The following is a 20,864-nucleotide window of genomic DNA, read 5'->3' on the forward strand; positions in this document are numbered from 1 at the left end:
TTTGGACCTCACCTGATCGGCTGTCATCTCTTTAATCTCTTTGTTTGTTTCTCCACCATCCACCATGTCAGTGGAAGCTGAGATACTCCAGGGATGGGTGATTTAGATAACATGAGCCCCCTTTCTCCCCACCCCCGTTTCCTCATTGTTCTGGACAAGAGCTCTGCAGAGTTGGTTCTGGTGCTTAAAGGAATGGGTGTCATGCTCAAGAGGAAAGAGTTATGGAAGGCAATGTAATCAGAGTGCAGGAAACCAACCTGTGCGATGGTTCCCCACTACCAGTCCATGCCCTCTAATTTCCAGCAATGCACTTCAGTGGGGCTTATATCTGTCCAGCTGGCGGCTGCTTTGTACTGCAAATGCAATTACAACAGCTAAAAGGGAGATGTGATCTCAGCGGTAGAGGGAGATGTGATCTCAGCGGTAAAGGAGAGATGGTTTTGTGGCTAAAACCTTGGGCTCAGACTGAAGAGATCTGGGCTCAGTGTCTGGTTCTGCCAGAGACTCCCCATGTGTGACATTGGGCAAGTCACTTCATCTTTCTGTTCCTCAGTTGCCCAACTGAAAAATGGGAATAATACTTCCATTCGTCTGCACTGAGACTAAGTTTTTGGGGCAAGGACTGTCTCTTGTGGTGTGCAGGTCCAGCCCCAAGCACTATGGCGCCCTAGGAGTAATACTGTAATACTCCCAGGCATAACATTTTACGCAGCATCTTGTATAGCACTACCTTTGGTTACTGACCAAGTATCTACCCTACAGACTCCTCTGGAGGTCCCAGGAATTAAGCTAGGAATGGCTGAAGAAAGTTCCTCAAGCTCTTCACATTAGCTTTCCATGAGGTGTCCCCTGGCTTGCCAACAACATATAGAGATGGAAAAGGTGGGAAGGTAAGGGACAGAGATCAAACCTGAATCTCTTCTATGCTGTAGTGAGTTTTAGAGCCCTGATGCGAGAATTGCTCAGAGCAGAGAATATCTACCTCTAGGTTTTCTCCATCTGCCAGGTAGAATCAACAGCAGTATTGAAGTCCCTAGTGGACTTCATGGAGTGTCTGGCACAATATGAAGTCAGAAGTGGATTTCCTGAAATCGCTGAAGATGGTTTTTAATGCACCCCATTTCCACAGTAAGGCATCTCTGTGCTTAGATTGTATTTGAATCCATCAGCTATTTGTGTCCAGTCCATTCTGATCCCAGGGCGTGATTTCAAATCACTTAAAAAAGTTGGGACTATTAAAATTCCAGCCCAACAGTTTTATCATTGCTCTTAATTTCAGTTAAATCATTTTGGAATGGACCTTATGCAAGTGTCACAGACGAGAGCATACAGGATTTGAGGTGGACTAGACAGAGCATCAAATGGGTAGTCAATTTCACTCCTGTGTTCTGGTCATTTTCATGTTTTCAGGATCTGTGCCCTAGCACAAGATTGCAGTGTTTGGGTTGCAAACACAGCAGGAAAATGCTGATTTGTTTAAAACAAAATCCAATGGATCTTACTGGAATTTAAACAGATAAAATCATGGGAATCTGTCTTTTCCTAAAAGCATGGGGTGAGGGGGTGTTGGCTGTCACTGTATTGTTTTTACAAATTCTAGATTCAGAGCCAAATTCCACCCATCAATTAAAAATAAGACATAGCCTTTTCCTGGCACAGATGCTGCCATTGCACAGGCTTCCCTAAGGCTGTTGGAAAAAATGGGACCTGTAATTCCCCAATGGCACAGCTGGTAGCAACAGTAGAAGCCGTAGTAGGGTAGACAGGACTGTTTTTAGCAAGGTGTCATCCAATCCTACAGTAGAACTTCACTGGTTAGAAACTGCAGTTTCTCATTTTGGTCAGAGTAGTATAAACAGATCCACTCTGGATTCATTGTCACCTCTCCACAGCAGCTGCCACGGCATCATCATGCCACAGATTTACCAAAACAGCAGGTGACTCTGGATTCAGGCAGGAAAGGACCATACAGGTGCACAATGGACTGTGGCTGTAGCAGAAAGTTCTCTGGCTTTAAAGAGCCGCCTCTCAACCTTCACTCCAGCCAACACAGCACTCCCAAAACTCTTCCGATTGTTAGCTCTTTAAGAACACGTTCGCAGCCTCGGTTGGTTTTTCACCCAACTGTGCTGCACTGGACCAACCCATGCTCCCTACCTTTGCAGTGCTTCCCGTCCCCGGAGTAGCCGGACTTGCAGATGCACTTGTAGGATTTGGGGGTGTTCTGGCAGATGGCATCAATGTGGCAGTTGTCAGTCCCCTCGACGCATTCGTCAACATCTGTGGAGGCGGAAGAGAGAAAGCAATGTCATGAACCTCTGCACCGCCTTGAAATGCACTGAAACACCTCACCTGTCAACACTTTGTCTGCTGCTCTGTGGGAGCTGTGGGTGAAAGATCAGCCTGGGAGACTGAACTTCTCGGAGTATCCACAGATCAGGTACAGCACAGGCAGCACCCCCCACCCCGGCACAGTCAGAGAGAGCCCCTTCTTCCCTCCCTCCCCAGCCAGCCCTCTCGCCGGCACAGCCACAGAGCACCAAGGCCCGCAAATGACTGATGACTAAACCCCCAGTCTCCAGAAGTGGGTTTCTCAGCCCTGCCTGAGACACTCCACTCTGTCTAGGTCTCAATCCAGCCCCCACCCCACAGCACCAATGGATTTTATCCTCACAACCCACCCCCAGAAGCAGGGCAGGGCTACGATCCCCGTTGCACAGACGAGGCACAGAGAGACCCAGTGACTCGCTTAAGGTCGGACTGTGGATGAACCAAGAACTCAGCCTAGGTCTCCTGTATCCTGGTCCACGCCACAACCACGAGACCATCCTTCTGACTCTCTCCCCTCTCCCTCCCAGCTCCAGTATGGAGAACCAGGAGGAGGAGATGTCAAACAAATGCAACCTTCTCCTCTCTCTCCTACACTCTTCCCAGCTCTCCCTCTCACCCGTCTCTCCCTTCTTCTGCCCCACCAGCCCCCTCTCTCTTGACCTCCTTTGCCCACCAACCTGGTCTCCATTCCCAGCTCTCCCCTCTTCACCTCACTCTGTCCTTCCCTCCCTTTCTCTCCATCTGTCTGCGTCACACTACCCTCCTCTCTGCCTCGCCCCCTTTTCTCTCACTGTCTGGAAGGCACCCACCAGCCAGGCAGGCTACCTATCTACCTACTTACTGCAGGGGATAAGCACCAGGTAGGAGGTGGAGGAAAGGCCTGACTTCCATACCATCCAGCACACTCCGGCTCCAAGAGGATGCAGCCTGCTGGCTGCAGAGGTTGAAAACAGCAGGAGGCAGAGTTATTGGAGGTTTTACTGGCCATTTATAAACAGACAGCCCCTGACCATGGTTTATGAGTAATCGGCTATTCACCCGGTTCCTTTCTGGCTTCACTCCGTGGTCGCTAAGGTTATGTCTACACTGCAGTTAAACACCCGCGGCTGGCCCCTGTCCGCGGACTCAGACTCGCGGGGCTAGGGCTGAGGGGCTGTAAAATTGCAGCATAGAGGGTCAGGCTCAGGCACCTCGCGAGGGAGGAAGGTGTTTTATGGCAGCGTAGACTCCCCAAAGTGGATAACCGAGTCCTCACACCGCAGCAGACACGTCTACCGCTACAGCGCTCAGTGCCTCAGCATGTCTCATTCATTCAGCTAGGCAGGCATCATTTCCATTGAGAGGGGGTAATTAGCTCTGCCGACTGGCTTTCCAGCACCAGCCAGGGGCTGACAGGTACAGGCTCCACCCCCAACACTGCAAGCAGGGCGATGATGTGTTGCGGGGTCTTATTCAGCTCACAAGTGGGCACCTTTTGCTTCCTTCCCAGGCTGGCTTTCATCCCCTGGTCTCAAAAGGAACAGAACCGGTGATGAGGAGCAGAACAAAACAGGCTTTGAAAAGGATTGTGATGACGACACAGTCCCTAAAAGGGGAGAAAGACAACAGCAGCACCTCTCTCCCCGTCATCGGGTATTTACAGATGGCTTCCCATGGGTTAGAGAAAGACGGGCTGGTTGGGGTGAGGCATGGGACCAAGACTCAGGGGAGTTCTGCTCGAGTCCTTGCTCTGCTACAGACCATCTTTGTGACCTTGTGCAAGTCACTGCGCCTCGCCGTGCCTCAGTGTCCCATCACTGTACAATGAGCTAACAGGAAAGGTGTTGTGAGGAGAAGTCAATCAATACCGGTGGGGCTCAGATACTACAGTGATGCAGGCTGTATAAGACATAGGAGGGAGGGGGAAATGAAATAGGGCTTGGCCACAGCAGGCTGTCCCTGAAGTGCCCCGTCCAGCACACGGGCGCTCAGCCGGGAGGTTGTGACTAGTCTGTCCTTCCCAAACTGCTGATCTCGGTGGAAAGAGATTGAAAGCCACAGATCCTGCAGTCTAGGTCTGACAGCCCACAGTGGCCGAGATGCCACGTCTTCTCTTGGGAGACTATACTGCTGGCCTGGTAGACCTCTGCTGTCGGGAGAACTAAAGGGCAGTGGAACAGCCTCCCAAGTGGGGGAGGCCACCAGGCAAAGCGTGAACGTGATGACGCTTATCCCCAGGAGGGAGTCACATGTCAAGCAGGAGAAGACCCCAGTGACTCTCTCACCCTGCCTTTTATCCTCACCCTTGCAGGGAGATCATAGGATCTGTTACTAGGAGGTGTGCATTTGAAACGCCGAGGGGGCACATGTATGTATACTGTATAAATATTTACATACTGCATTCATATTTGTTATTTGACATTAATCATGGCCCGGAGCCACCACTGCAACCCCTGGGTCATGAATCACGTATTAGAATCTGACCCAACACACTGGAGACACCAAGATTTACAGCATGGGGTGGGGAAATCGGATCCAGCTTTCTGTAGGCAGAGGCACCGCCCGACACGGTTGAAAAGAGTTCAGTGTCCGCACCGTGGAACCTGACTGCTTTATTATACTCAGGCTCTACCTGCTCTGCTCAAACCCCTCTACAGCTCCAGGGTAACACAGCCACACGGACAGAGTACTCATGACAGCGCACAGGGAGAAATCCGATTCTTTGTGCCCAGAGCTTTGCCTGCTAGTAGCTACTGGTGTCAGACCTGATCTGTTACCTCCTAACTCAGCCTCAGCCTTCTGAGGGGTAACTCATCTGAGCACATGGGGACTCCCCGAGAGTTTGCACTGGCTGGGTATGAGGAAGGTGCCGGGCCCCTTTGTTAAAGCTGTGAGTAGTGAGACTTCCCCAGCTGCACACCTAACCTCTGCTCCCCATTGTCGCCGTCCCCGCCACAGCTACCACGCGCACTTTACTGATCTGCTGCAATAAAGAGCCTGTGCGTAACGAAGGCTGCCTGGCTTCCCCAGGGATGCTTTCTGGTTACCTCCCTTCCTTTCTGAAGCTGGGATCGATGCTCTCACCATCCCCATCCCCCTGCATCCTTCCCCGTGGCCTTTCCACTATGCTCTCTGTCCTGCTGCCCATCCCCATTGCTCACCCTTGTGGGAAAGGGAGCCCTCTCTAGTCAAAACCTTTCACCTTTCTGGGATCCCCCACCCCGCTCCTTTGAAACCAGTGTGTTTCCAGCAGGTTTAGCCAACAGAGCAGCCCAGCTGCAGCCCCAGAAGACCCTCAAAACAATAGATGACGATGATAGGGCTTCCACTGCACGAAGGACAATGCCGTAGCTTAGGACTAGCATTGTATCCACTGCACAGGGGTCCTAGATACAGCTGGAAGGGAGGGGCAGGAGGGACAGATTCTGATTTCAGTCCTACTGGTGGAACTCCAGAGTAATTGCACTGATTTAAATGTAGTTCCTCCTGATTTACACATATGTAGCTGAGTTTGGAATCTGTTCCTTACAGTCCTATGGGAAAAGGGGGGATAATTTCCTCCCAAGCGGAGCTGTGCATTTTACTGTGAAATACACTGCCCTCCTCGCCACACATGCGCCCAACACACTCATGCATCAATTTTAAAATTAAAAGCGGGTGCAAATAAAAAAAGGATGGAAAAACCCGAAAAAGCCCACCAAGTGTGAAGTTCATCCCTCCCTGAGTCATATTTCCCAAGCTCTCAGGAACAGAGCCGAGACTTCCACACAGGACCTTACAGAAAACTCCATGACCACATTTCCTAAAGGAGACCAGGGGTTCAGAGAGCTCACCACGGAACAGGAGCGGCTCCAATCCCTGAGATTCTGAGCCAGGAACCCACGGCTCAGGCTGCGGTGAAGGGATCCCAAGTTAAAAGCTAATGGTCACTGCGGGACATGCAGCGTCCCCCCTAACCTTTTCCTTCCGCTTCAACGCTCTTGCTGCTGCCCACACCGATCCGCAGACCTGACATTCTGCCTCTGGGGAGACACGGGACCCCGGAGTCTTATGCAAAGGCCAGAGATGCCCCTTAGTACAGACAAGGGTGTCTTGTGCCCCAGCAAACCGCCGCTGGCATGGGCTGCAAAACACTCTCTCAGCCGGCACCACAGGGCTGGGTACCTGTGTGGTGCCTGCCACAAGGGAGAAGGGGAGGATTCACAAGGCTGTAGCTAAAACACTTTTCACTCAAAGAGCCATTCAGTGCAGGAGGAAGCGCTGGAATTACCATAACTCACTATTTGGCTTCGCGTCCAGCTGCAATTAGACTTTCAAAGGAATATTCAACTCTATGTAACCTTTTTCATCTCAATGAAAGGGATGCTAAGAATAGCCAGACTCAGCACTTGCCATCTTCACAGCACTTTACAAACATTAACCGACTATGCCCTGGAGAGGCAGGGAAGCATCGGTTTACAGATGAGGAAACTGAGGCACAGACACAAAGGTATGGATTTTCAGAAGCACTGAGCACCTGGTGTTCCATTTGTCCTCAGCAGCAGCTGTGGGTGCCTGGAAGCACTGGAAATGACATTCTAAGTGACTGGCCCAAAAGGTGCTCAAGGAGTTTATGTGACAGGCACACAGATCTCTTTACTCCCAGTCTGGTGCTTTAAAGCACAAGATCCTCTTTCTCTCCTCCTCTTGATCACTAGTCATGAACCAGGACCCCATTGTGCTAGGAGCGGTACAGAGAACAAAAGATCTTAAGGCTGAAATTTACAAACCGAGGAGGCTAAACTGAGGCTCTTCAATACATATTTAAACACCTAAGTAAAAGCAGCCTGATTTTCAGAGGTGCTGAGCAACACCAGTTCCCACTGGCTTCAGTGGGATTTGTGGGTGCTCAGCACTTTGGAAATCAGACCACTTGAGCACAGGCACCTACAGATTTAGGAGCCTATCATCAGGCACCATGGCTTGCAAGATTGGACATAAGTAACTTGTGGACTGTCATTGAGGGAATCAGAGTCAGAATTGGAATTAGAACACAGGCAGGCATCCTGGAGCTGTCCTCAGACACACTCTGCTTGACAGCTCTCCAGGTAAGATGTTTCTTCGCCCACGCTGATAATAAAATCACATTAGCTTTGACATTTTTAAAAATTTAATTTTCTCTTTTGATATTTACGCCGCTTCGCTGTCACTCAGCTGGGGCAATGAGATCCAGACCATTTCGCTTTCTGATGTTAGTCTTCCACATCCTGATTTCTGGGCACAGGCTCAGTGAGAGCTGGTTGAAAAACCCATCTCTTTCCTATGAAAACTTTCAAACAAAAATGTGTCATTCTAAACTGTGCATTTGAAATGTTTTGATATTTTGTGGGACATTTTCAATGCCACTTTCGAAAAGCAATAAATGTTCAAAATATCACATTTTGGGTTTTTTCTCCTTTGTCATTTTTTTCTTTTTTGCCAATAAATCCAACGTAATGAACAGTGCCTAGGTTATCCTCCCCCATCTTTTTATTTATTTATTTATTTCCCTTCTGTAACTTTTCAAAACATCTCCAAACTTTGGAAAAGATAACCTAGTGGTGAAAGGATAAATGAAAACTTTGCCACTTGGTAACTTTTGCAAAGTTGGAAAAATTTTGAAAAGTTACAGTGTAGGGAAACCAAAAACCCAAACAAAACAAACATCTCACCCGAAATCCCTAGACACAATTCATTCACTGGCAAAGGAAACTCCTCTCCCCACAAAAATCCCATATTTCAGAATATCAAAATCCTGAAAAATTGTTGCTTTTTGAATACCAAAATGAAACAAAAGTTTCAATTTGAAACAAAAATTTTCTGTTTGACTTCCTTTCAAAATTTCTCATTGAAAAATAGCATTTTCCCATGAAAAAAATTGTTTTCAATGCAACCCCATTTTTCTGCAGGAAAAATTTTCAGTTGAAAATTTTTGACGAGCTCTAGGCACAATGCTGCTGTTTGCATTTCCAGTACTTTGGAAGGCAGGAGGGTTTCAATTATTAGACCAATTGAGCAGAACATTTTCAACAGCATACTGATATTTCTGTTCATATTTGCTTTTATAAAATCCTCTCTCTCCAATGTAGGACACAACCTACATGACACTTCCCTTTATGAAAGAAACTCCTTTTATTCTCAGCTCCCAAATCCAGGCTCAGACTTAGGTTTTTCTGGCATTCGGATGAAGGAAGTTCCTGGGTGAAGTACCCAGCAAACTTTCCTGACACAGTTAGCACTATTGTTCTGTTTGTACAGCACCCAGCACAATGGGGTCCTGGACCACGAGTAGGGCTCCGAACTGTTACAGTAATACAAATAAATAATAATAATAATTAGGAGCATGAGAAAGAATTTCAGCATTTGGGGGTTGAAGTGGCTGGAGTCATTTGTCCCTGTGTCTACCTATTTAAACCTAAATGATTAGAAGTGGGCGCTAATTATGGGAACCCATCTTGAAACACTTTGGGCCTGATTTTTGCAAGGGTGCCAAGCCTCTACAGTTCCAGATGAATTCAGCTGCAGTGGTGGGGGCTCCAAGTCAGGCCCCAGAGCCCCCCCAAAATAAAGGCACCAAGAATTAGTGGACACTTGAATATACAGGAGGACAGAAATTATATAGCAACATTCCCAAAGCTGCTCTGCCTAGCAGCACCACGCTCTTCTGCGCAGCTCCATCTCCAGACAAAGCCAGACTTATCAGACTCATTAGGATGGATTCAAATGCCGGCAAAACAGCGGACAAACATTCGCTTTGTGACTGTTCCCAGACACTCCTAGACAATTAGAACACAGCACTGCATCTGCACGCCATCTCAGCCCCCGCTGCAAGACAATCCACCCTTCACTTGGGCCATGTCCACACTTTGGGTGCTACAGCGGCACAGCAAAGGTGTCTCCCCAAGTAGCGGCGGCTAGGTAGACGGACACACTCTTCCACTGCTCTAGACACAGCTACACTCAGGGAGCACCATAGTGATCACTCGTAAGCATAAAGCAAAACACGGGCACCACTACGCCAGGCTCTGGGCACAGAGGTGAAAAATCCAGTGCACAAAGCGTCACGGGGCTACACACCAGTCCATCCACTGTCACCCCAACATCTCAGAGACCAGATCAAAACCCACACACCCCCTGCAAATTCCTGAGAGACAGATCCCGCCCTCAGCAACAAGCCTGCCGAGGCAGACTTGGCAGCTTGCCCTGCAGGTTGACATACACAGGCTATTTTGGGGCTCCCATGGAGAATATTCTGCCAGCAGCTCCCTACCTAGATCTCGATCAGGGACCAAATTATTAACACTTGTCAGTACTGGGCCCACAGTGAGATGGGTCCAAGGCCGGTGTCACACTAAGAAGGATGGGGGAAGGAATGGTTTGGTACCTGAGGGTGAGGAGATGATTTCTTCTTCACTGTCTCTCTCTCCTCTTTAATGTGGCCAGGTGCTAGGGGATACCCAGCAGAGGAAAAGGGCTCTGGGAAGTTACAACCATAGCACGTGCCTAGGGCATGGCCTGCCCAAAATGGAATTCTGAGAGTCGTTCAGGCGGAGGACAGGTATGGGGGAGAAGCAGAAGGAAAAGCTGAGGGGGAAGTTATCTGGGTTGCTCCCTAGCCATGGGGCCAGCCCCCCACTTTGGAGCACCCGCAGGGCCTCTACACCGAAGGCGCGGAGACATCGCTCCGGTCAGAAACAAAAACAAACACCAAGGATGTGGGTTCCTGGAGCGAACTGCCTCCGAGCGCCACGGCAAACGCAAAAATAAACACGAGACACTTGCTGTGCCCGCTCAGCTCTTGAGCTGCAGCCCAGCCCCTCTGGCACAGCTGCCACCCTCTCCCCTTTCCCCTGACCATCCCTGCTCTCGCCCATCACTTTCACGCTGACTCTGCTCTCCTCTACCCCCCCTTGTTCTCTGGACCCGTCACCCCTCTGCACTGCCGACTGAGAAATGACAGGCTAGCGCTTTGGGCTCAAGTCCCTGCTCAATCACAGACCTTAGACATGTCACTGAGAGCCAGATTTTTCGAGGTATTTGGGCACCTAAAGATAAATAGGTGCCGAGTGGGATTTTCAAAGGGAGGTAGGTGCCTAGGCGCTCTTGAACATCCCAGGTAACTAGGTTCTTGTCTGCACCTTTAGGCACCTGAACACTTTTACAAATCTTGCCTTATGTCTCTGTGCCTCAATTTCTCGTCTGCACAGTGAGGACAACAGCACTGGCCTAGCTTCCAGGCCTGCTGTGAGGAAAAACACATTAAAAATGGCAAGACACTCAGATACTGCTTTAATGGAGGCCATGTAAGTACCTAAACTACCCAGCAAGATAGACTGCCGGCGCTTCATACAGGAGCAGGAAGGTAAGACAAGAGGCTGTGCCATGGGAGCACGCTGGCAGATCCAAGGAAGTGTGACTTTCCTAAGAAACAGGAGCGCAAAGATCGGTTACCTGGTTAGCAAAGGGAATGCGGACTACTAGAGGCAAAGTCTCAGTCAGCCTTGCCTTCTCGTACAACTGCAAGGATATGAAAGGTGCAAACATCACGGTCAGAATTTTCACAAGGGCTCAGCATCCCCACTTGGTGCTGGATTTTCAAGAGAGCTCAGTTTCCATCTGGGCACCTAAATAACGGGCCAGATTTTCAGAAGAGCTCTTTTGGAAATCTTGCCCTGGTCGTGGGCGCTGAGCATTTGAAAATCCAGCCCTGGGCTCCTGTGAAAATCTGGCTCTCAATGCCTTTAGCTGCACTTGCACAGCTTCCTTGTGCCCATGTCAAAGGGCAAAAAGGAGCAAAATTATGACTAACCATCAAGTGGAGTCTCAGTTTAATGTCAGTTGCATCGTCCGTCCAGGGATTGCAGATCAGATTCAGCTCTCAGTTATACCGGTGAAAAAGCAGAGCAACTTCACTAACTGCAATGGAGTATGTGGAGTAGCTGAGATCAGACTCTAAGCTGTGTATCTTGTAATTGCCAGTGTGATGGATCCGTAATCTACCGGGTCTTTGCTGACTCTCACGCCCTCCTATTTAGGATGATTCTAGAGGGGTAAGTGACCATCTTTTACTCGGTGACAGTCACCATCTTGGCTGACAGACCAAGGATTAAATCAGGAACCTTCAGAGTTAAAAGGATGAGTTGCCAAGAAGCCCAAGTTTCCTCGCTGGAACTATAACACTCATGACCTCTACTGATGAAGCAGAGGGGACCCTCAACACATGCTCACCAGTGGGTTACACTTAGCCCAGTGGGGCCCTGGTCCTGACTGAGGCTCTAGAGGCTAACACAATAAAAATAATGATACAACTGGGAGCAAAGGGGTAACATCAAGCAAAGAAAAACACAGGACACTTTCCTTCACAGCGAGATCTATTCTCAAGGGAAGGAGTGGGAGTCCCTTCACTCTTAGGACATTCAATACTAAATGGGAGAAAGTCCTGAGAATATCCTCAAGGGAACAATCCTGCAGGACAAATAGGATAGATCCACACAGCCCCAGACAGTCCTATAGAAAAATACACTCTGAAAGGCTTTCCTATCACTTATCCCGCCATGTGATGTCTAGTATCTGTGATTCATTGTAGCTAGGAGCACATATACAGCAACCATCATCTCTCAGTGGAGTTTTCTTCCTGTGTGTGAGGAGCTCTGTTGAATGACAGTGCGCGGCAACCACAGAGATATTCAAACACTGTTGTCTATGGCCTGGGCTACACGCAAAAGTCAGGACAATGTAGTCATGGCGCTCAGGGGTGTGAAAAATTCACACCTGAGACCCGCAGCTATGCCAACCTAAGACCTGGTGTAGATGCAGCTGGGTCAACAGGAGAATGCTTCTGTTGACCTCGCTGCTATCGCTCAGGGAGGTGGAGTTCCTGCAGCAGTGGAAAAACCGCTTCCGTCAGCATGGGAAGCATCTATGCCATGGTGCTGCAGCGGAATAGCTCCAGTGCTGTAGCTGTGCCGCCCTCACACCCGCAGTGTAGACGTGGCCAATGTTCACTCAGGAAATAGAGCCTATTGCGCCGCACCCCGTGCAGTTCTCTATCCTCGCGCCTGCCACTGCATCACAGCCCTCGCGTTTGGCGAGAGGGAAATCCAGTCTAGACCTTCACTCAACCCTGGCGAGGTCCAACCTCTTCTCGAGAGTTAGGAGAATTCGCTCAGGGACAGGGGCCCTGATTCAGCAAATCACCCGAGCACATGCTTGTGAAGAGCCCCGATGACTTCACCTGATCATGTGCTCAAGGGCTTTGCTGAAACAGGGCCCGAACTTCCAGCTCCACCAGACTTTTCCATTAGTTCATCCAACATTGCCATTGACTTCTCTGGCAGTGAGCCCTACGCCCCGAAGTCTGTGACTGCAGGATGGGACACAGGGTCAGACAACTCGTAAAGGAGGCGGCCAGGGCAGAGATCTACACATGTAAATAGCAGGAGCTACTGCTTGAAGGCCTCAGGCCACTATCTTCCACAATCGAGCTTTGACTGGCTACTCACAGCTCAGGGAAGAAGAAAGGGGTGGCACCGTGGCAGACACGTAGGTTTAGGCTTTTTTAAATCAGTAAATATTGATTTCAATGCACACAGGCCCACCAAGGAACAGATATTTCCATCGGTAATGAGCGAAACCGACAGAGAGGCAAAGTAAGAAAAATGCTGCGTGAGAACTGACTAGCGTTTGATTTAAAGACGTTTACTTAGTATATTTTGACATCTGATGTTACCAGTTTGTGTCGTAATGGTTAGAAAGCTTTCGCTTTTCAAATCTCTGCGTCTACTGCCATTAAAATTTATTGTCTGGCCTCCCCCACATAATTTCCACCCCCGGGAACATTTAAATTGTTTTAAAAAAATTGAAAATGCTTAAAATTAAACATGGATATTATTGGTGGAAATGATTAAAAAAAAAAAAAGCAATTGAGTTCTGCCAGGGCTAGTTCTGTTCGTGACTCTCCTCCCTGCAGGGGGATCAGGACCCACCGGCAGCTGTTTTACTTAGCGTGGGTGGGCATTTCAGAAGTGCTCAGCATCGGCCTAACTTCCCCAACTGGAGCTTTACCCTTGACTTCAATGGGACTTTTGAAAAAGCTGCCTTTGTTCTGTCTAGCTACGGTACTTGTAAGGCCCCCGTTACCATAGTATCAGAGCCCCTCGCTATCTGCACCCCCACGATACCCCTGGGAGGGACCACAAGGCTACTACCCCCTCTGAGGCACAGAGAGACTAAGGGTACATCTACACAGGGATAAAAAATCCACAGCCGGGCCAGGTCAGCTCACTCGGGCTCTGGGGTGAAAAACTGCTGTATAGACGTTCGGGCGCAGGCTGCAGTCCGAGCTCTAAGACTCTGGGAGGCAGGAGGGTCTCAGAGCCCGGCTGCAGCCCAAGCCCGCACATCTACACAGCAATTGTTAGCCCCACAGACCAAGCCCCAGCCCCGCAAGCCCGAGTCAGCTCACCTGAGCCAGCGATGGGTCTTTAATCCCTATGTAGATGTACCCTGAGTGACTTGTCCAAGGGGACACTGAAAGTCCGTGGCACAGAAAGGACCAATCCAGATCTCCAGCACCCCAGACTAATACCCTAACCAGTGGGTCCATCACTTCTGCCCTATTTCTACTACAGTGGGGCTAATGGCTCCAGGGTCCCACTGCACTCGGTGTTATACATATACATCATAATACCGAGCTCTTATGTGGCCACTTTTCATCCACAGATCTCAAAGTGATTTACAAAGGAGAGCACTATCATTATCCCCATTTTGCAGATGGGGAAACTAAGGCACAGAGAGACATTGCTTGCCCAAGGGCGCCCAGCAGACTAGTGGCAGAGCCAGGAATAGATTGCAAGTCTCCTGAGTCCCAGTCCAGTGCTCTATCCACTAGGCCACATTATCCCTTGCTACAGACTTCATTTATTTATTTATTTTAAAGCCTGGATACGGGTCCTTTCTCCCTCTTCTTTTTTTGTGTTAAGACAAAAAACCACCAATATGTTTTTATCTCTAGGCTAAAAGCCCAAATCAATTTGCAAAGCCGGGGTAACTCCAGAACAAACAAAACTCCTGTAATTTTCTTCTCTCCATAAGAGTTTCAGATTTTTCTTTTCAATTAAATATACATTTTATATATATATATATATATATATATATATATATATATATAATAAAAACAAAGTTAACAGCCTTTTTGTGCATGCGTGTGCACACACACTTGTGTGTGTAGTTGTTGGCAACCTCATTAAGTTTCCACTCAAGCTTAATGCCAAATTAAAGCTTTATAACTTCAGTGGCCCTTTTCACCAGGGTATTAAGAACCACCTCAGACACTGCGGTGCAGTTTATTAATCATTCACTTGGCTCGCAGCACAGCCAGGGAGCAGAGGAGCTCGCGAGGGCAATTTGTATTGCACTTAAAATGTCTGGTCACAGGACAACGTGCTGCTTCGTCTGGAAGACGATGAAATGGTCTGTGACATACGCTAGAATGCATGCCCTCTTCCTCCAGAGACAGAGCCTTCTCAGAAGGTGAAGCCTAAACCTTCTCTGGGGGCATCGCCAAAGAAACTGGCTGACTGCGTCTCTGTAGTGGAACAGACAGTTTATCAGGAGTCCTCACAGCTCACCGCTTCCCCACACAACTTAATTCTCTAGAGAACCTTGATTGCCCTGGAGTCTCCAGGAATTAAAGATGAATCTTTAATTAAAGATTATATCATGTGAGGAAACCTCCAGGAATACGTCCAACCAAAACTGGCAACCCTAGACGGAGGGGGTTACAAAGTTAAGAGAGAAGGGAAGATACACCCATGGGCAATGGTTGTGTGCCATCAAAGATTCAGAGTTCAGATCTCAAACACCACCCCGGAGCTTTCTAACGTTAGCCAGACCCTGCATTTGGTGACTTAAGTAGACGTACCAGGCCAGATTTTCAACTGACCAGCACCTAACGTTCTGAGCTCTTCTGAAAATTATGTGCATTTCCAACAGAAGACAACAAGCCAGTGGTCTTTGCTACACCTTCTTTGCCTGTGGCTCAAAGCACTACTCAGACTTTCATGCATCTCCTGACTTTCCCGCCATGACATGCTATTATCCCCATTTCACAGATAGTATTTACTCGAAGCACGGAGAGGGAGTTGCCAACAGCCACACAGCAAGTCAGTGCAGAGCCAAGAGGAGAACCCAGGCATCATGATTCCTAGTCCTGCGCTCTCCCCACAAGACCATCCTGCTGTACTGATAAAAAGGGCCTTACCACTTTAGTCTGAGATTCCAGAAGCCAACCAGTTCGGACACCCAGTTCCCATTAAAATCAATGGGCTATGAAAATCTCAGCCATCATTTTTAAGGGCAAAATCCTGGGTTGCGCAATTGAGGGAATGGAGGGAGAGTACAGAGACGCTTTGGGCCCGACCGCCATTTCACTGGCATAAATCAGGAGTGACTCCATAGGGTATGTCTACACAGCAGCTGGGAGAGTACTTCCTAATGTGGGCGGACAGACACACACTAGCTCTGCTCAAGCGAGTACATTAAAAATAGCAGCGTGTCCATGGCAGCACAGGCTAGCCACCTGGGGATGTACCAAGGGGATCGAGTGACCTTGTACGTGGGCGACTAGCCTGAGCTGCCACCCATGCCACTGCGACCACACTGACTGTCTTTCTACCCACGCTGGGACGCACCCGCCAAGCGGCTGTGTAGACGCATACATTGACGTCATCTGTGGAGAACAGGAGTAACAGGCTTCTTGTCAGCACCCGCTTACTTCTGAAAAGCTGTGCCTATGTACACTAACTTCTACTTCAAATTCAGTATACATCAGGAGGTTTTGCCCCAGTTTAACAGACTGATTTTAAATCCATTTAGCTGCAACTATTCTAAAGCGCCCCAGCTCTTAATTCTTTAAGAAAATCGGAGTGTTTGTTTCTTTGGGTTTTTTGTGTTGGTTTTTGTCGTCCCCCCATTCCACTTGGATAGCTGATTTTTTAAACTAATTAAACTTGCCTTTTAAAAATAAATGTTTGTTTTCTGTTTAGAAAGCAACGATCACATGATCCCCGGAAGGCAAAGGGGCCATGCTAAAAGTCACTCTGGATGGCGCACTGGGGCTACTTTCACATTGTGAGACAGAGCAAACCTTATTTACCATCATAAACTTTTCCTAAAGTCTCTCTAGAGACTTATAATTTTGAAAGTGAAGGGTAAAGTTATTCATGCTTTTTTTTTCCTAAATAGATTTCTCCAGTGTGACTTTCTGCAAAGAAGAAAAAAATAAAAATAAATATCCTATACAGTTCAGAGACAGCAATGCACATCAGCATGGGAAGATTCAAGGTGTCTGGATATTTATACTACAGCTGGCAGTTATAAAAAAAAAGTCATCTTCCCTCTCTCTATCCCCCCCTCCTTTAAAAAAAAAATCTAAGCACAGGCATGTTAGACGTCCTCAATCAAAAGATCTCCTTTGAACTGCTGCATGTTGAAATGTTTACAGTTTTACATTTCATATTTTAGAGTGGTGGAGTGGGAATGGGGGCGACGTGATAATACTCTGACTTTTCCTGTGCATAAGCAGGAGGAGGAGGAAAGAGGAGGAGTGGGGGGAAAGGTTACACTTAGATGGGAGGGGAGTTTCTTTTCTCTGCAATCCTATAAATTATATTCTTGAAAATTCCCCCTGTTGTGGGCCCTGCAGGTGCACTTCCATTAAAAAAGAGCCCAACCCATTACCCCAGAAACCCATCTGGAATCAGCATCTTTGTTATAATACTGGAGATTAATGCCCCTGGGTAGATGGGGAGGATTCTTGATGAGAGGCTGAGAGATCTTTTCATTCTAGTGTAACTGGAGCCTGCAAAGTATTAGGTCTTTATAGATATTTAAGAAAAGAGGCTAATTAATGCTTTTACTTGTAGATTAACAATTATTTGGGCTATGCATTCTGGCTCTATTTAACACACACATGCATGCATGCATGCGTGCACTCGTGCACACATGATATTTTAAACCTCATTTGCTTTATTGCATTTGGCACAGGATTTGCATTAGACTTTGTACTAACTAGTGTTTGCAACCCTGGTATTAAGAAATAAGTAGCAGAATCCTTAGACAGATGCCATATTCACCCTCTCCTCTGCCTTATTTTCCTTCTGAACTCTGCGTGTCAAAGGGCAAATATGTTTTTGCATTGCTTCTGAAAACGTGGAGACTGCAGCTCAATTATTTAAGGAAGGATCTAAAGAAAAGCAGGATTCCCTAGAATCATAGGAACTGCCAGACTGGATCAGACAAGGGGTCCATCTGGCTCAGGATTCCATCTGCTTCAGAGGAAGGTGCCAGGAGGCAGTAAGGGGATGACCTGCTCCTGGGAAAGATTTCCTCCTGACCCCCAATAGTTGGAGGTTGGCTTGCATTTGCGATTTATGTATAAATGTAAAGCCCAGCAGTAGAACAGGTGACTTCCATGACACGCTTTTATACCTGACTGGATCGTAAAATGGTTTAACAGACAGACAAAGGAATAAATAAGAATGGATGAATTTATCAGCTCTTCAGGTACAAAAGGAGACTTGCCATATAGCTTTGGCTTCCAAAGCATCCCTATATATACCCTTTGAACAGCTTATCCATGGGTTTATGTGAAGGAAGCAGACCTTATCAGCAATTTGGCGCATATAATTCATGGTTTGCCAGCATCTTTTTTTGTCTATCTGCTAATTAAACCCAGATTATTTGGTTTTATATTAATTCCTCTGTCTTTCCCTGCCTAAACTGACCTGACAAGTTCACCAGAGGTCCAAAGCTCTTCCAGACACAGGCTCCACTTAAGTGAGGCCAGGAGAATGATTGTACTAAATCTGTTCCTTTCTTTCAGACTAAACTTCCAAGGGATCATTCAAAGTTATGAATAAGTCGGTAAGCCCTACAAATGCTGAGATTGTTTATTAAAATGCAGGCAAACCCATAATATGGAGATGAACTGCCTCCAGCTTTCAAGATAATCGCTTGGGTGGTAGCCTTAGAAGGATGAAAGCTTCATAATTCGTAGATTTTTAAAGAGCCCTTTAAAAAAAAGGAAATATTTTTACAAGGCCACAACCTCTGCTGGTGTAAATCAGTGTAGCTTTATAGATTTACACCAGCCATGGATCTGGCCCATATTTTTTCAGAATCTCCCAATAAGACATGCCTCAACCATGCTGATTGTTAAGTGTCAGTTTCCCAGAGATCTACAGTGACTTGTTCATTCTGAAAACCAGTGGATACTGCATTCCCAATGAGGATACATTTTTCTCTGTGATATGCAATTTATACTCCATGCTTTCCAAGTTCAACTTTTTTTTTTCCTGTTTGTTTCACTTTCTCCCTCTCTCCATACCATTTAGTTCAAGATCTTGGGTCTTTCCAGCAATATAGACAGATCTAACCCTCAAGTTCAAATTTTTTCACAGCTATTCTTCACACACAATCCACTGGACACATCCTCATTGCGGACAGCTACTATTGTGCACTACAGAATTAATTATAAGAGATGCTGGCTAATCTACAGTTGCAAGAATCATTACATTTATCAGGTCATTGGATCAGAAAGGTTCTTTTAATTAAAGGTTGGGGGCAGATCATCAACTGAGGCAAATCTCTGGATTTACCCCAGCTGTGGATTTAGCCCAATGTTTTGTCTCTCCCCACCCCTCCTCCTTCTTCCCCTGAAGGGATCTGTCATGTCTCTGCAGGATGGAATTTTACTTTGCTATTTTAATGCAATTCTGGGCCAGGCTTAAATGGAATTGGAAACCAAAAGGCCTTAATAAATAAATATTATGATAAGAAATGAAAGCAATGTATACACCAAAGATAATTTGAGGCGGGATAAAAAACTAAACATTCCTTTCTGAGCCTAAATCATAAAGCTTTACATTAAGCTGGACTTTCTCTTTCCAAACCCTTTGCCCTGGAAAATATCCAATTGTGTTTGCCCAGACAATCCTCCCATAAAGTCTTCTATTGTTTTAAAAACACTTTAAAACAGATAAGACAATAGCCTTGAAATTCCTTCCAACTTTGCAGGGGATGGGGCAAGAGGGAGAATACCCATGACTGAAATATGATTATCACTAATCCTTATATGGGCTCTTTAGAAATGTCCCCTACTGACCCACATATTTCTTCTACACACTATTTAATCTCAGCATGTGCATAGGTGCTTAAATATTAGTATAAAAAGAAGTCATGACAGATTTATATAGATCAGAGAGAGAACGTGTATGTGTGCATAGAAAAAACAGAGACTGATACCGAGAGTGGTGCTATAGAAAAAACGAAGCTATAGCTAGCTAGACCATGCATATCTGTTTGTGTGCGCGTGTGTAAAATTCTAAGCTAAATATAGAGGTGCTATAAGAAAACCTAAAATACAGATCGACCATGCATAAAGTTAAATGCATGTCTACAGAAAAACTCAAGGTAAATATAGAAGGGGTGATATAGAAAAACCTGAAGTAGATATATAATATAGACATATCCAAAGCAATATACATGATCTAGTTTAACGTCTTCTCTAATATCTATCACCATAGCAGTACCTAAATGTTTACCAGGTTCAATACAAATATACACAATAATAAATAAAAATATGCACTTTACACCTTCCATCATTATCAACATCAACCCTTTTTTTGCCTCTCTCAGTATCAACTGACAGATGTTAACTCTAAAACCCTTAGCTAATTAGTCCTCCCAGCCCAAATGGGAGTACATATTATTAACCCCATTTTACAGATGGGGAAACTGAAGAAAACTGTTACCTTTTTCCTCTTTCTGATTCTCGAGCTAAAAACCAAACTACAAAAACTTTTCCCACTCAATATTTTTTTCCCCTCCTCTCAAAGAAAGTCTAAAACAATCCCTAAGAAATGAACACAGCATTCATTAAAGAGCTAAAACTTAAAGGGAGGGATAATTTTGTGAACAACCTTGAAACCAACTCCACAATTTATTGTTAATGCTGCTCAATTCTCAGACTGCAGACAGAATTAAAAACCCAAAGAAAAGGTACATTGCCTGCATGCAGATATACTAGAAACCTTAGAGCAGGAAAGATTCTTCTTACCTTGACTGGCTTTATTTGCCAGCGTGTTTCCAGAGTGGAGGAGAAAGAAAATAATGTAAAATCCAGCAATTTGCAAAGCCCCCATTGCAGTCTCTGTGTGTTTGGAGGATAGGGGATGGTTGGGGGGAAATTTTCTGATGCTTTTCAACAACAACAAACAGCCTGAACATGCAAAAAAAAAAAAGGGGGGGGGGGACAAGCTCCTTTCTGGCTGTGTGTGAGACTGGGGGAGGGAAAGGAACTGAAATGATGGAAAAACTGCTCTGGGTTCCGCTTGAGGCTCTTGATTCTAAAGAGAAGAGACTGAGAAAAGGAGACCCAAGGCAGTTTGAAGAAAGTGGACTTGATCGCTCTGCCGGCTGCTGCCTCTGATTTTTTTTTTTTTTTTTAATAATCCCAGCCAATTCCAGTTTTGCAA

At 46.6% G+C, this 20,864-nt stretch overlaps 1 protein-coding gene across 1 annotated transcript in view; it reads right to left on the minus strand.

The window, feature by feature from the left end:
* SCUBE3 (signal peptide, CUB domain and EGF like domain containing 3) overlaps nucleotides 1–20,531 on the minus strand; it is an 88,443-nt gene extending 67,912 nt beyond the window's left edge. Inside the window, exons 1-2 of the mRNA XM_067531486.1 lie at nucleotides 20,447–20,531; nucleotides 2,158–2,280 (exon numbers count right to left, since the gene is read on the minus strand). Coding sequence (XP_067387587.1) covers nucleotides 2,158–2,280; nucleotides 20,447–20,531 — 208 coding nt within the window. The remainder of the gene's footprint in view (nucleotides 1–2,157; nucleotides 2,281–20,446) is intronic.
* Nucleotides 20,532–20,864: the final 333 nt, after the last annotated feature.

The sequence above is a fragment of the Emydura macquarii genome, unplaced genomic scaffold, assembly GCF_026122565.2.
Source record: "Emydura macquarii macquarii isolate MOO-44397 ecotype Brisbane River unplaced genomic scaffold, CSIRO-AGI_Emac_v2 contig_3220, whole genome shotgun sequence".
NCBI lineage: Eukaryota > Metazoa > Chordata > Testudines > Chelidae > Emydura > Emydura macquarii.